The 16,539-nt window shown below is 47.0% G+C and overlaps 1 protein-coding gene across 1 annotated transcript; it reads right to left on the bottom strand.

The window, feature by feature from the left end:
• Window positions 1–4,435: 4,435 nt before the first annotated feature.
• SPC24 (SPC24 component of NDC80 kinetochore complex) lies at window positions 4,436–9,549 on the bottom strand. The gene is made up of 4 exons (XM_036240873.1): window positions 9,390–9,549; window positions 4,972–5,116; window positions 4,695–4,799; window positions 4,436–4,577 (listed from the first exon to the last, which is right to left on the bottom strand). The coding sequence occupies exons 1-4, from the start codon at window positions 9,547–9,549 to the stop codon at window positions 4,451–4,453; spliced, it is 537 nt and encodes a 178-aa protein (XP_036096766.1). The 3' UTR covers window positions 4,436–4,450.
• Window positions 9,550–16,539: the final 6,990 nt, after the last annotated feature.

Genomic DNA, 16,539 nt, shown 5'->3' with positions numbered 1-16,539 from the left:
GGTCTCTTTCTACCTGTGTGACCTCAGACAGGGGGCAGACACCTCAGAGGCTACTTCTCTGAAAAGCCAAGGGACCCTGGGGCCCCATAGCTAGGACATCACTGTCCTGATTCTGGGTAACAGACTGGGCCATGCCATGCCTGTTTCCCCATCTGTAAAATGAATATTCCTCACTACTTCGGATGATGCTGGCCCTTGGGATGGGGCTGTGAGGTACAAAGCAGGATCAGAAATGGGGGCGATGGTGTAGGGTTGACCCTCAGTTCTGTAGTCCAGCAACTTGGTTCCCCACTCCCTGGTCCTGGGGACATGAATCTTACTCCTCCCTCCACAGGGCTGGGCCTAATGCTCAGCATGCCTCTGGCCAGCCTCCAGAATTCAGAAAAGAACTGGGGGCTGCCAATGGAGCTGCTCTCAGAGAAAGAATGGGAGGGGGTGAGGGCTCGGGCTGGAGGCTGTGGCCTGAGCCTATCCTGCTGGCTGTCCCAGGCACGAGGCCAGATCTGGGCAGTGAGTCAGGGCCCAGGCATGTTAGAGGACCAGGGCCTCTCCAGGCCCCTGTGAGCTCAGGCACTTCCCTGAAATCACCTACCCGCAAGGTTCTGGCCAGGCCACGTTCAGCCCCAACACTTGCTTATTCCTTTGGGTCAGTCCCTGGGGTGCCTGGAGAGATTGGGGTGTGGGGGAGGACAGATATGACCCCTGAATCAGGGTTCACACAGCCTCCCTAAAGGGACCTTCTTCCCCTTGGGGAAACAGCTCCAGGCAGGCAAAAGCCTCTGTGGCCCCTTCCTAGAACAAAGCCAGGCTATTGCTCAGAGAGGGATAGCAGGCCCACAGGGGGATCAGGCCCTGGGCTGGGGCAGATAAACCTCTTCTGTGATGGAACCCAACCCCATGCCTGCTTTCTCTCCAAGGCACTCCCGGTCTAGGGGAAAATACTTTCTCCCGCCCTCGGCTTTCAGCTGGGCTAGGTCTATTCTAAAAAGTCCTTGGGGTCCTACCAGAGCTGGGGCGCACTCCTGGCACTTTCACCCACAGTGAGCAGGTGGGGAGGCCAGCTGTGTTAGCAGGAATGACCACCAGGGTGACAGCTGTTACTCAGCTGGCCACAGGCCAAAGCCTGGCTTGTACCTGGCTGAGGTTGCAAGACTGGTGGGCAGCCTTGTGCGTGGGCCTCCTCCAGGGATGCTGGCCAGAGTGGGAAACACTTGTGGATGTCACAACTGAGGTGGGTGCTCCTGGCATCTATGGGTGGAGGCCAGGGATATTGCTAAATGTCCTGCCATGTGCAGGACTGCCCCAACCACAGAGAATGACTGGCCCTGACTGTCACCAGGGCTGAGGTGGGAAAACTCTGGTCTAGGTCAAACCTTTTGCCCTTTGGACATTGACAATACAGATGGGGATTCTGCTCCTATTTCACACCATAGGACTCTACTGACATGGAAAATAGCAGCAGCCCAGAAAAGCTGTGTGAACATTTACTTCAATACATATAGCCAGGCGCTGGCATTGAAATAGGGCCCCTGAAGTTCTTCTGGAAATCTTGTGAGTTGAATGTACTGGGGTTTCTTACACTTCAGGGACTGTTGAGCCCTCTTTTTTATAGGGTCCATCTCCCTAGAGCCTGACAGGCAACCTTCCTTGCCCTAGGCTTCTTGTTCCGAGGGTCATTGAAATGAACTGTTTTTAGTGCTCACTGGACGTGCTCAGATGCTACTAGAACTTACTGTTTTCTCTGCCTAGATTGCCCCTCTGATTAAAACACTAATTGTGCTTATTGTAAACAATTCAGCTGTATAGAGGTTACAACACCCACGGGTTCATGTAACTACCTACTTGCTTCAGGCAAAGCTGTATCCAGGAGGCAACAGGTATCTTTCTCCTTAGGCAGGCAGACCACACTCTTGCCACTCTCAACAAAAACGAGGTTTAGAATCAGTGGTTTTCAACCTTCCTAATGCCGTGACCCTTTTAATACAATTCCTCATGTTGTATGTGGACGTATCTGCATGTGGGCAGACCCGCCTGGAGACGGATAGAGGAGCAGTGTCTCGGTTTCTAAGACCATCGGAAATATGTGTTTTCCGATGGTCTTAGGCAACCCCTGTGAAAGGGTCATTCAACTCCCAAAGGGGTTGCGACCCACAGATTGAGAACTGCTGGTTTAGATGAACACAATGATTGGCCGGCCCTGGTCTAGGTTACATACTTAATCAGTTAGGGTTTATTTTGGTTGTTTGTGATAGAAACACAAAAATAACAATGGCACATACAAGATAGTTTAGAGTCAACCTCTCTTCCCCCCTTAAAGAAGTCCAGAGTTGATATCAGCTCTACCATCATCAGGGAACCTGTTTCTTATAATAATCTCTAGAGCACTGCACCCTGGCATTATGGCTGCCAAGGCTCCAGCCATCACACCCAAATTCCAGAAAATGAAGGGAAAGGGAGGGGAAAGAAAAGGTATACTCCCTGCCTTTTAAGGATCCTTCTAGAAGACTCATACAACACTTCCACTTATATTTCATTGGCCTGCAAAAGAGGTTGGAAAATGTGCTTTGACCAGGCATAGCTTCAGGGTGGCATCTGCTCACATGTGGCTCCTCCATGAACCGAAGGGTTCCTTGTCACAGTCATTTGTGTCTTGGGTTCTTAGCACAATTCTGGAATACAATGGCACTCAAAGATACATCCTGAATAAAAAGGGGTCAAACTTGAATAATAAATGATAAAGACTTGGAATTTGCCCTGGCCGGTTTGGCTCAGCGGTTAGAGCGTCGGCCTGAGGTCCAGAGAGACCTGGGTTTGGTTCCCGCTAGGGGCACGTACCTCAGTTGCAGTTTGTCCCCAGCCCTGGTTGGGTTGTGCAGGTGGCAACCACTTGATGTGTCCCTTTCACGTCGATGTTTCTCTCTCTCTCTCTTTCTCCCTCCCTCCCACTCTATCTGAACAAAAAATGGGAAAATGTCCTTGGATTAGGATAAAAAATAAAAAAATAAATAAATAAATAAAGACTTGGAATTTGTCATCATACATTATGGTGTCATTTGTATCGTGTTGTCACACGTGACGTCACAGGCCTGGCGCAGTTACGTCAGTTCTCTATGGTTACCTAGCTCAGGCCAGTCCAGCATCTGAGGCCAACATGAGGGGGAAAAGAAATCTGGTAAAAATCCCATTTATGTACAAACATTTAATTTTAAGCTGATCTCACCACCAAGGCAGTAACCACACACCACAAATGATTTCTGCTATGTGCAAGACATGGTTCGCGAGGCTCCTGGCTACCACTCCGTGTCCACCAAACTCCAAAGATAGTCACTGATGAATTTCTGGGAGAGTTGGCTGCTGTCCAGGTGGATGGGCTGGGCAACGCTGGGGCCACGATGAACTGAGGGCATGATGTAAGGAAACCAGCCACACACAGCCCTCTCCATAACCCCTCAGTAAAAGGATACTGTCTCAAAAAATTTGTAAGGTATTAGAGCCTGAAACAAATTTTCGTGAAGAAAAATTTAATCTCTAATAATGCACTATCTTTTTTCTTTTTTTGGTACGTGCCCCTAGCAGGAACCAAACCCGGGACTCTCTGGTCTGCAGGCTGACGCTCCAACCGCTGAGCCAAACTGACCAGGGCTGCACTATTCTTTTTTTTAGATTATGATAAATACATACAAAATTTACCATCTTAACAATTTTTAAGTGTACAGGCCAGTGGCACTAAGCACATCACATTGTTGTGCAACCATTACCACCATCCATCTCCAAAACCTTTTCACCTTGTAAAACTGATACTCTGTCCCCATTAAACGCTAACTCCCCAGCCCTGGCACCCACCATCTACTGCCTGTCTCTATGAACCTCATGTAAGTGTAATCTTACAGTACTTGTCTTTTTGTGCCTGGCTTATTTCACTCAGCATGTCCTCCAGGTTCGTCCATGTTGTAATATAGGCCAGAATTTCCTTTTAAGGCTGAGTACTATTCCATTATACGGATACACCCCATTTTGTTTATCCAGTCAACTATCAATGGATACTTGGGTTGCTTCCACCTTTTGACTATTGTGACCAGTGTTCCCATGAATGCTGATGTCCAAGTATCTGTTCCAGTCCCTGCTTTCAATTCTTTACTGTTTATACTAGGAGTGTATAAGGCCCTGGCTGGTTTGGCTCAGCAGTTAGAGCATCTGCCTGCAGACCGGAGAGTCCCGGGTTCAGTCCCCGCTAAGGGCATGTACCTCAGTTGCAGTTTGTCACCGGCCCTGGTTGGGGCCGTATGAGTGGCAGCTGGTCGATGTGTCTCTCTCACATCGATGTTTCTCTGTCTCTCTTACCCCCGCTCCCGCTCTGTCTAAAGATAAATGCAAAACAAATGTCCTCAGGTGAGGATAAAAAAAAGTGTATAGGACCTGCCATCCTGTTTTTCATACCAGCTGCAGCATTTTACATCCCCACCACCAGAACACAGGGTTCCTTTTCTCCACAAAGGATACTGCCTTTGATCATCCCCGGTTCACACTCATAATCCCACTCAATTTTACTAATTCGGTGATAAAGTTGAGCCACATACCTGTACAAGACAAAAAAAAAAAGACAAGTGAGTTATCCCAGCGTCAACCCCAACACAGAACTGTGGGATTAAACACACAGAAACTTAGGCACACACACAGGAATTTATGGGACCTACATGGCTGCAGGGATAGTGACCGTTGTATCTTCGTCAACTTCCTTCTCCCGTTTTTCAAGGTCAGCCTCAATCTCCTTGAGGTCTTCTAGCTCCCTGGTGAGCTGAGTAAAGCAGGCAGTTAAGGATCCCTGGCTTTGGAGGGAGAGCTGCCTATGTGCTAAAACCAGCCATATGGGACCCAGGGCCTCTGGCTCCAAGGATGTTTTCTAATGTGAATGACTTTGCACCTCCTGGGCAAGCAGAGGCCCAGTGGTTTCGAGCAAGCAGGAAAGGATATATGAGGTTGGCCTTCAGGTGAGTGTCCTCCTCGCTGGCCTTCTGGAGCTTGGCTTCAATCTGCTGCAATTCAGCAACCCCCTGGCATGCTTGCTCCTTCGCATCAAGAAGGCTCTGGGCCACATCCTTCTCTGTATTGAGGATCTCTGCAAGGTGGGAGAGGGTTGAGCCCTCTCAATTCGGGCTTCCCAGAGCCTATCCTGGGAGAGCCCGAGGAGCAGATGGTGGTTCATCAGCCTGTGGCCTCAACTGCCCCCATGGATGATGAACCCTCCCATTTCCCGGTCGGTACCTCCCCAACCTGCTCATCCTATTTCCAAACACCCACTAGACAGTTTCACCTGGACCTTGCATAAATGCTTCCATTTCACTGAAACACATTTGAATCCACCAAACAAACAAAAAACAGGTCCAGCCCTGGCCAGTTTGGCTCGGCGGTTGAGCGTCAGCCTGCAGACCAGAGTCCCACGTTCAGTTCCTGTTAGGGGCATGTACCACACACAAAAAAGGTCCTTCTTTGCACATCTAATCTTAATTTATAACATCACGGTCCGCCCTGCTACCCAAGCACGAAGCCTGGGACTAACTTACATTTTTCACCCAGTTGGTCATCCAGGCTGGGCAAGTCCTCCTGCTTCCCTTGTGCAGGTCCTTTGTCCCTCCAGGACCACCCTGGACAGCCCCTGTGCCCTGCCTTGGTCTCTCCCGTCGCCAATCCTTTCTGCCCTCTGCCTTCAGGAGCTGCATTAGAGGCTAAATGTGAAGTCGCTCTCCTGCTCAAAGACCTCCCATGGCTATACAGTGGCTCTAGGACAAGGTACAGGTCCCTTTGAGCATCTTCATCATCCCTTCCAGCCTCCTTTCTCCCTACGTTTCACCCCACCACATGCCTTCCTCTCTGCTCTGGCTGCAAATGCCACGTTTTTCACAGTCCTGGGCCTCCACCTGCCTGTCCTCCATGGGACACATCCAGACCTGCCAGGTAGTGCCAGACTCAGACAGTGGGACACTCTCCTCTCCCTCCTGGGGCATGACTGTGCTCCCATGAAAGCCCCTATTACATTTAATTACTTATTCCTTGTCTTTCTTCATCGAATCAAAGACTACATTTTACAATCTCCATGTAGTGCCAGCACCTACTCAGAATAAACACATGTTGAACAAAACATCCAGAAAGATTAAAAGTACGTTAAGATTACTGTGTTCCTTCCCATAGAGTTGGAGGAACCTGCCAACTCAGAAAAAGCAGATAAAAAAATGCTTCCCAAAGGACTGGCATTTAAGTGTTTACAAACTGACATTTTAATTTGTAATCAAACTATTACATGTATATGGTTGTGAAAATGTAAACACATACACACCCTCTCTAAGCCTCTCCATCCCTCTGAAGCAGTGACTTTCAACTCTTCATTATTTTCTTGGGCACTGACCTTCATACTTCTAAATAATTTGCTTATGCTGCTATTTCTTGATTTGTCTGTTTGAGATGGTGCCTGCTGATTTCATTAGGCGAGCTGAGGGTCTGGCTTTCTTATGAAGCCTTCGCCCCTTCTCCACTTACCCTCCCGAGTGTGTGCTAAGTGTGCAGGAGAAGCTGGGAGCCCCTACTCAGTGCATTCTCACAGTGCTCTGAGGAGGTGGCTTAAACCCTCCCACCATTTGAGGTGAAGAACAGAAGCCAGAAAGGTTCAGTGACTTGTTCACACACAGCCCCGAAGCCTGGACTTGAACCAGATTCACTGACTCAAAGACCCAGCTCCCTAGAACACTGACTCTTCCCTTCAGCCCCAAATCCATCTGTTCTGCTAAAACCTAGGCAGGCTGGGTGATGCTGATCTCCCCAAACCATCCCTGGAGGGTGAGTTAGGTGGAGGGGAAAAGGAGGAAAGAATGAAGAGGACAAGAAAAGAGGGCAAGATCTTGACCAGGACACCCATCATTTTTAGATGAACAACCAAACTCCTCCTGAGGACTCACAGGCCTGGTGGGGTCTAGATGCTACTGACCCAATCTACCTCTTTCTCTTAGGTCTCTAAACTCATCCTCACTTCATAACCCTACATTTTTGTTCTGCCAGGAATACTCTTCCCCGAGTCATACATGTCTAGCTCCTAAGTCATTCAAGTCTCAATACACATGACACCTCTTCATAAAATGTAAATATAAAAAGGCATTAAAGCCCAGTGGGTGTGGCTCAGGGGATTGACTGTTGGCCCATGGACTGAAAGGTCCAGGTTCAATTCCTGGTCAGAGTACACCAGCTCAATCTCCAGTAGGGGGCATGCAGGATGCAGTTGATTGATGTTTGTTTCTCACACTGACAGTTTCTCTCTCTATCCTTTCCTTTCTTTCTAAAAATATCAATAAAAACATTTAAAAAGGGGGAGGGGGCATTAAAAACCCCTGGCAAGGAAACCACTGTGAAAAACTAGATGGCAATTCCTCAAAAAATTAACCATCAAATTACCATTTGATCCTATAATTCCCTCTCTCAAAAATACAAAAAAGAATTGAAAGCAGGGTTTCAAGGAGATATTTGTACTCCCACGTTCATAGCAGCATCATTCACAATAGCCAAGAGATAGAAGCAACCCATATGTCCACTGATAAATGAATGGATAAAACAAAATGTGGTACCCTGGCCGGTTTAGCTCAGCAGTTGGAGCGTTGGCCTGCAGTCCAGAGAGAACTGGGTTTGGTTCCCACTAAGGGCATGTACCTTGGTTGTGGTTTGTCCCCGGCCCTGGTTGGGTCGTGTGGGTGGCGGCCACTTGGTGTGTTCCTTTCACATCAATGTTTCTCTCTCTCTCCCTCCTGCTCTATCTGAACAAAAAATGAAAAAATGTCCTCGATAGGATTTAAACAAACAAAAAAAAGGTGGTGTATATATATGTAATGGAATATTATCTAGCCTTAAAAAGGAAGGAAATTCTGACATACTGTATGTTACAACATGGGTGATCCTTGAAGGCATTACGTTCAGTGAAATAAATGAGAGACAAAGGGACAAATACTGCATTATATAAGGTCCCTAGAGGAGTCAAATGAAGAGAGAAAGTAGAAGGGTGGATGCCAGGGGCTGGGCAAAGGGGGAAGGGGAGTTAGTATACAAAGTTTCAGTTTGGGATAAGAAAAAAAGTTCTGGAGATGGATGGTGGTGCTGGTTGCATAACAATATGAGTACATTTAATGCCGCTGAACTGTACTCTTAAAAGTGGTAAAAATGGTAAATCTTATTTTATGTCAATTTTACCACAAACAAATTTTTTTTTTTTTTTGTAGCCTTAAAAACAAAAAACCCTGGCACTGAGGATAGTAGCAACAATGCTATCAGCAGTCCCATTTCACAGATGAGGAAACAGGCTTGAGAGGGAAGTCACTGGACTGAGACCACAGGGCTCATGAGTTGACAGCTGAAATCCAGGTCAGAGCTTCTGGGCCTCACTCGTGGGAAAGGTTGGATCGAGCCTTCTCTATGACATAGTAAGATACTTAGTAGCAAAACTTTTTTCCTTCTCTATAAATTCTCACCTGAGGATATGTTTTACTGATTTTTAGAGAGGAAGGGAGAGAAGTAAAGAAACATCATTCGGTTGCCTCCCAGACACATCCCGACAAGGACGAACCTGAAACCTTTTGGTGTACTGAACGAGCCTCCAAGCCAACTGAGCTACTCGGCCAGGGCTAAGAGTCTTATATTTGATGGTGTCTTGGATTCGACCAAGTGTTTGTCCAGTGTTCTCTCCATATACAGTAGAAGGCACTTTATCAACATCGATTTATTTAATCCTCACCATAGCCCTGGCTCCCTCACCTCCTTTGAGTTCCTGCTAAAACATCACCTCGGAAGACTTTCCCTGACCCTGCCCCCAAAACATCATCACTCCTCCCTACACAACCTACTTTTTCTCCTTAGTCCAACACCTCCTGACCTATCCATTTTTCTTGTTTATTCTGTGTCACCCCCCATTAGCACACTTTAAGGGGTTTTGTCTGTTTTGTTACCTGCTGCCACCCAGGGCTAGCATTAAGCCTGGCACACAGCAGGTGCTCAGTAAAACATCTACACAACCCCAGGAATAGAGGTGCTGAGTTTCAAACACGACGCTTTGACTCCTGAGCCCCAGTTCAAACCCGGAGTTCCCCAGTTCCTGCTCAGCGAACGCTCAGAATTGGGCCTGGCGCTCAAACTCCTATATTTACCACTAAACCCCTGGAGGTGGTACTGTCCTAAAGCCCACTTCACCGGTGGATAAACTGAGGGTCAGAGCGAGCAGCGCCCGCCCGCTAGTCCCACGGGAAAAAGACCAAGGGTTGGGGGGACCCAGGAGGGAGGGTTCCGAGGCCGGCCTGGCCGCACCCTCCCATCCCCGAGGGCCTGGGTCGCGGTCGCGCCACCGCGCGGGCCCCGGTCCTCACCTCGCAGCTGCTGCTCGGCGCCGTCTTGCGCCTCCAGCAGCCGTTCCATCATCTGTCCGTAGCGCCCCAAAAGCCGCCGCTGCTGCGCCGCAGCGTGGTTGGCGCTCAGGAGGCTTAGCAGCCCCTGGCATAACTCCTCCATATCACGGAAAGCCGCCATGACTGCGAGAGCGCCAATCCCGCGCAAATTTAACTGCCTGCGGGGGTCCACCCCCTTCCTGAAGCGACACATTTTCATTGGCTTAACCCTCCGTCAGTCTTGAACGAATGTAGGCCGGCCCCTTCTGGTCTGGTCTAGTGCGCTAGCGCTGAATCCTCCGTCAGTCATCGCCGATGGCCAATCGACGCAGGGAGGGGGTTGTGCCTCCAGGAGTACCTGACGCGCCAGTGCAGACGCGAAGGCGGCTACCGGAGCTTGAAGCTGTTCGTTTCTCAGTAAGAGGAGTACCTGCTGCACACGGGACCCGGTTCTAGGGCCCAAGCAATGAATTGCTTCCAGTGTGCATGGGAAACTCACAATAAACAAGTAAATTCTGTAAGATGCTGCATAGCAAAATGGAGTCCACAACCAGATTCACTGGATTCCAATCCGTTTTGCCACTTACTAGCTGTGTTACCATGGTCAGATAACTTCATCCCTCTGTGCCTCACTTTCCCTTTCAGTGAAATGAGGGCCATCATAGTACCTACTTCAGGGTTGGCTTGATGATTAAATGAGAAGGATCTCTTACTCAATAAGAACTATACAGATGTTAAATAAAACTTAAAATGCTAGCCGGTGAGGTACCTAAGGCACCAAACATCACGCTATGTGCGGGATTACAGTAGGGGAAAGAGACTGCACACTTGCGACATGATCCTCAAACTGAAGTGAAGAAATCAATGTAGTGGGTCATGGCCAACAGTTTCTACAAAATGTAATGGGAAAATTTAGTGCATTGTGTGTGGAAGGTTAGTCAAGTACCTGTATTGTTTGTGAACATTCTTTTTTTTTTTTTATCCTCACTCGAGGACATTTTTCCATTTTTTTGTACAGATAGAGAGGGAGGGAGAGAGAGGAAGAGATAGAGAGAGGAAAACATCGATGGGAAAGGGACACATCGAGTGGCTGCCACCGCACGACCAACCAGGGCCGGGGACAAACTGCAACCGAAGTACGTGCCCCCCGAGCGGGAACTGAACCCGGGTCTCTTTGGACCGCAGGCCGACGCTCTAACCGCTCTAACCGCTGGGCCAAACCGGCCAGGGCTGTTTGTGGGCATTCTAAACTCTGCATTTGTATACTGGGTGTGGCAGATTGTGTTTTTGAAAAATGGCTACAGAAATACTGTAGTCCCAACCTTGCCACTCCCCATCAAAAGGTAGACTCTAATTCCTTTCTTCTTGAACCTGATTAGGATTTTGTGTAACAAATAGCATGTGGCAGAAAGGACACTGCAACTTCTGGCCATAGGTGAGAAACTAGAATACATCTTTTGCCTGGTGCTAGCTCTCTGTCTCTCTCTCAATTTCAGGATGCTCTTTTTCTGAGCCCAGCTGCTATGCTGGGAGGAAGCCCAGGCAACATGAAGTTCCCAGCTAAAGCCAGCATGAAGCACCAGATGAGTGAATTAATACTGAAATGATTCCAGCTCCCAGCCTTCAGGCCATCCCAGCTGACAAGAGGAGCAGAAATGAGCTGTCCCCATCAAGTCCTGGTCAAAGTGCAAATCTGTGAGCAAGATAAATAACCAGTGTTTAAAACCAGTAAATTTGGGGGTAATTTGTTACACAGCCATGACACCTGGATGGCTGGGTCACATGTGAAATTTGTATTACTTTAGGTCACATAAAAATATTATTGAAAGTCACTACTGTAGTGGCAAGACCTCATAATAAGCAAGAAAACATGAACAGGATCTTTTTAGACAGGAACATCTGCTATGAAGGAAATTAAACAGGGTCATAGGATAGTCACTAGATTTGGGGTCAGGGAGGTAAGTGACTTAAGTCTGGTGATCAGGGTTGGACTTCCTGAGCAGGGGACATATGAACCAGGATCTGAGTGATGAAAAGGTGTTGGAATACAAATAGCCAGGGAGAAGAAAGAGCAAGTGCAAAGGCTGCTGAGGTGGGGAAAATTTTAATTTGTTTGAGGAATATCAAGGAGGTTGGTGTGACTGGAGAGTGAGAAGGTTGCCAGGAGCCCTGGAGTTCTTTCTAGTGTAACAGGAAGCATTGGAAGGCATTAAGTAGGGGTGAGATAGGGAAGATCTCAATTCCAGGTATTCTGGAATTGAGAGAACTTGTGGGCAGACTGAATATGTAGAATAAGGAAGAGAAAGAGAAAGATTCCTGGGTGTTTAGCCTAATACCTGGATGGGTGGTGGTGCTAGTAGCCAAGATGGGGAGGAGCAGGGTTGGAGGTGAGGGGCTGCATGAAATGAACAGTTTGGGGAAGTTCCTAATGCCTGGGAGATGGTCACATGGAGCTATCAAGAAGGTGGTTGCTTTGCTACATGAGTCTGCATAGACATTTGGACTGGGGATAAAATCCAGGAGTTGTCAGGGTACAGATGAGACCACCTTGGGGGAGAGTAAGGAGTGGAGGAGGTCCAAGGCCCAAGCTCTGAAACTTTCCAACTCTAGACATTGTAGAAAATAAAAGAAGCTGGCAAAACAGAGAAGACGAGACACGGAATGAAGAAAGAAGCTACCACAGAGCAGTCAGGAAATGTGCTTTCATTTGACCATCAGGAATCTGACAGGTCCTAAACCCCAAGCCTGTGGCCACCTTCCTTCTCAGAGCTTACTTCTATGAGATAGTTTTTGCCAAGACCCAGGGGTCATGTTTTTATATTTCTACAGTAGTCATGTAGCTGGGGACACTCTTAGGACTAATAAATATATTTATTTAGTCTCCCTTAGGTCACAGACCACTTTGAAATCTGATGAAAGCAATATCCATTCGTTTGAGGATTTTGTGTAGCTTATGAGTTTAAGACCCCAGAAGACCATCCCAGATTTTTGGGTTAAGAAACTCCCCAGCCTTTGTCTCATGGACCAGCTAGCAGATGTAGAAGTCATGACACCTGAGTTATTTACTGCAGAAATACTGGTGTCTGGGCATGAAGCCAGGTCCCCAGAGTCAACACTCAAGGCCAGGATTGCTCACCCTCCTGATGGCTGAGCACTGGATGCTGACATTGCTCTGTCAACAATCAGCTATGTGACCTCTAGTGGCAGGGGCTCACTTTCTGTGCCTAAATGGAGTGGGGTGGATTACTTAATGCAGAGTGAAATAAAGAGGAAATAAGACCTAGGGTTCAGTTTCTAGTTCTGTAGTTTACCTGTGACCTTGGTAAGTTCTTAACCTTTCTAAGCCATAGACTAATGATAGCTCTTTCTTATCAGTTGGGGTGGGAGGTGTTCAAGAGATAAGCTATTTGAAATTGCACAACCATAGCCTGACAGCTATAAATTCTCCAGTCAAAAAAGGCCACTCCCTCCCTTCCAAAAAGCAAAGTTAGAACCACCTCACAGCCAGTAGGATGGCTAGTATAAAAAAAAGCAAGTCTTGGCCAGTGTTGCTGTTGGTTGGAGCATTGTCCTGTACACCAAAAGGTCGTGGGTTCAATTCCCGGTCAGGGCCCTCAGCTGGGGCACATACGAGAGTTGGCCGATCGATGTTTCTCTTTCACGTCGATCATCATTCTCTCAGTCTCTCTTTCTCCCTCCCCCTTCCTCTCTCTAAAATCAATAAACATATCCTTGGGTGAGGATTTGGAAAACAAAACAAAACAGAAAATAACAAGTGTTGGTGGGGATGTGAAGAACTTGGAATCCTTGTGCATTGTTGGTGGGGATGGAATGTAAAATGGTGCAGCCACTAAGGAAAACAATATAGCGGTTCCTCAAAAAATTAAAACAAAGTATCATATGACCTAGCAATTTCACTTCTAGGTATATACCCCCCAAATTGAAAGCTGGAACTTGAAGAGATATCCGTACACCTACCATTATTGACAGTAACCAGAAGGTAGAAGCAACCCAGGTGTCCACTGTTGGAGGAATGAATGTGGTATATACATATATGGGATATTATTCAGTCTTAAAAGGAAAGGAAATTCTGCCATATGATATAACATGGATGAATCTTAAGGATATTGTGCTAAGTGAAATAAGCCAGACACAAAGGACAAATACTGTATGGTTCCATTTATATCAGGTCCCTAGGGTAGGCAAATTCATAGACACAGAAAGAATGGTGCCAGGAGTTGGGGTGGGGGATGAAGAGTTAGTGTTTAATGAGGACCGAGTTTCACTCTGAGATGAAAAGTCCTGGAGCTGGATGGTGGTGATGATTGCACAACAATGTGAATGTGCTTAATGCCACAGAACTGGACAATTAAAAATAGTTTACATGGTAAATGTTATGTATAGTTTATTATTATTTTTTTTAACTTTTTTTTTTTTTATCCTCACCCGAGGACATTTTTCCAACTTTTGCACAGATAGAGTGGGAGGGAGAGAGAGGGAGAGAGAGAGAGAGAAACATCGACGTGAAAGGGACACATCGAGTGGCTGCCACCCGCACGACCAACCAGGGCCGGGGACAAACTGCAACCGAAGTACGTGCCCTTAGCGGGAACCGAACCCGGGTCTCTTCAGACCGCAGGCCGACGTTCTAACCGCTGAGCCAAACCGGCCAGGGCGATGTTATGTATAGTTTACACAATGAAAAATACATGTATTGCCCTGGCTGCTGTGGCTCAGCAATTAGAACAACAGCCCTTACACCAAAGGGTCACAGGTTCAATTTCTGGTCAAGGGCAAGTATCTGGGTTGCAGGTTTGATCCCCGGCCCATTGGGGTTGTGTGAGAGGCAACCAATCAATGTGTCCCTCTTGCATCAATGTTCCTCTTGCTCTCTCTCTCTCCCCCACCCTCCCTCCCTTCTACTCTCTCTAAAATGCAATGGAAAAAATATCCTTGGGTGAGGATTAACCAAAAATAAATAAATAAATAAATAAAAATACATGTATTAAAAAATTAAAGTACCCGGCTGGTGTGGCTCAGTGGTTGAGCGTTGACCCGTTCACCAAGAGGTCGCACATGCCCAGGTTGTGGGCCCCAATCCCCAGTGAGGGGCATGTAAGAGGAGGCCAGTGTTCTTTCTCATTGATGTTTCTAGCTCTCTCTCCCTCTCCCTTCCCTCTCCCTAAAATCAATAAAGAAAAAGAAAAAAAAAATTAAAGCAAGAAACTGGGTGGTGATAGGGAATGGGTTCTTAAGCATTAGCTGAACAAGATTAACAAAGATGACAAAATGGTCCTGGGCAATTACTTACGAGAAACAATTGAAAATTCCCAAAGGCCCCTTCTTGGCTCACAAATCCCTCTGAAAAACTGACAAGTGCAGTGGACCTTCTGCTCAGAAATACACAACTTTGCATAAAATTCCTGGGACTTCCTAAAACCTCTGAAAGCCACCCATCATCTCCTGGTTGAACAATCCGGAGGTAAAACAGAGGAAGTGAGAAGTCAGGAGAGCAGTCATGAATCATCAGTCACCTTTACAGGGAGCGAGAGGAAGGGGCCCAGGGACTGGGGACCAGCCCGGGATGCTCCACTTCCTGGCCTGGTAATGGTAACTTGAGGATGTTCAGTTTGTGAAAAGCCATAGAGCCATACATTATTGTGCCTGACTTGTGCACAAAATGTATGTATATTATACCTCAAAAAGTAAAACAACAAAACATTTAAAATGTTTTTTCCTTTATGGATTTTAGAGAGGAAATGAAAGGGAGATAGAAACATAGATGAGAGAGAACATCGATTGGCCACCTCCTACATGCCCCCATTGGGGATTGGGCCCACAACCTGGGCATGTGCCCTGACTGGGAATCGAACCGGTGACCTCCTGGCGCATGGGTCAGTGCTCAACCACTGAGCCACACTGGCCGGACTCAACAAAACATTTTAAGACCCAACCTATTAGAAAAAGGTGTTGACATGGCAGTGTTTATACTAAGTGGGACCATGGCCCCCTCTACTATGTCAAACATTTCTGTCTTGTTTGAATTTTGCCTTTTACGATTGCTCTGAGTTGTTCTGTCATGAGGAAAAAACAATCTATGAGGATTTTGTTTGAGGTCTTCACTGTAGGTGTTTGTTAGAACTTTCTGCCATGGTGGCAATGTTTTCTATCTCTGGAGCCCAATACAATAGCCACCAGGCACACGTTAATTATAATTTACACTGAAGTGGAAATAGCCACATGTGGCTAGTGGCTACAGTATGGGACAGTGCTGGTCTAGGACAGAGCATAAGTTTATTATGAGTCTTGTCACTTTTCTGTAGCTTTGAACACTGTTCAAAATAAGTAAACTAAAAAAGGTATCTATTTTAAAGATTAAAAAGGAATACAGCCCAGCCGGTGTGGCTCAAAGGATTGGGCATCATCCCCTGGACTGAAGTCCTGGTTTGATTCCCCATCAGGGCACATACTCGGGTTGTGGGCTGGATCCCCAGTAGTGGGCGTGCAGGAGGCAGCTGATGGATGTTTCTCTCTCACATCAATGTTTCTATTTCTCACCCCTTCCTCTCTCTCTAAAAAATCAATAAAAACATTTTTTAAAATAAGAGGAATACACTGAGACAAAGATCAGACACAGATATTGGCATTATCATAAAGTAGTTTTATTAAATTCCTTTACCATCTAAAAAATGATTACAAAAAGGAATACTTCATTTAAGTGTAATACTGTCTGTATGGATGTACCGTGGTTGGAAAGTAAAGTTAAAGGTCATGAATACATGTGAGAAGAGAATGGGGACAAAGGCAGGACCCCCATAGCATACCACGCCAAGCCCAATGGGTACCAGGGGAGAAGAGAACACAGGGAAAAATGGATTAGGTTTGGGGGGAGGGGGCAGTGTCAATGAGCTGCTTCTAGAAGCTTAAAATAAACACATCCCCTGGCTCCGGGCCAGGACACACAGGCACACAACTCTTGTACCGATTCTCAAAGCTGCCTAATGCTGCAGCCTTCCATCAGATACCAGAGGACATCTTCAAGCAGCTTTTTTTGTTTTCTCTCCAATTTACACCACACACACACACACACACACACAAAACGCACGCACGCCTCCCTCCTTCGACCATCCAA

This window comes from Molossus molossus, unplaced genomic scaffold, assembly GCF_014108415.1.
Source record: "Molossus molossus isolate mMolMol1 unplaced genomic scaffold, mMolMol1.p scaffold_m16_p_4, whole genome shotgun sequence".
NCBI classification, from domain to species: Eukaryota; Metazoa; Chordata; class Mammalia; order Chiroptera; family Molossidae; genus Molossus; species Molossus molossus.
The sequence above is the reverse complement of the archived record's forward strand: the minus strand, read 5'-3'. Positions and strand labels throughout refer to the sequence as shown.

Bases quoted from the DNA above. Each gene is read 5' to 3' on its own strand.
- SPC24 (XM_036240873.1), bottom strand. From the start codon at position 9,549: ATGGCGGCTTTCCGTGATATGGAGGAGTTATGCCAGGGGCTGCTAAGC. The intron at 5,117-9,389 runs GTGAGGACCGGG...CCCACCTTGCAG, and splicing joins CGCCGAGCAGCAGCTGCGAG to AGATCCTCAATACAGAGAAG. The intron at 4,578-4,694 runs GTAGGTCCCATA...TGTCTTGTACAG, and splicing joins GTCACTATCCCTGCAGCCAT to GTATGTGGCTCAACTTTATC.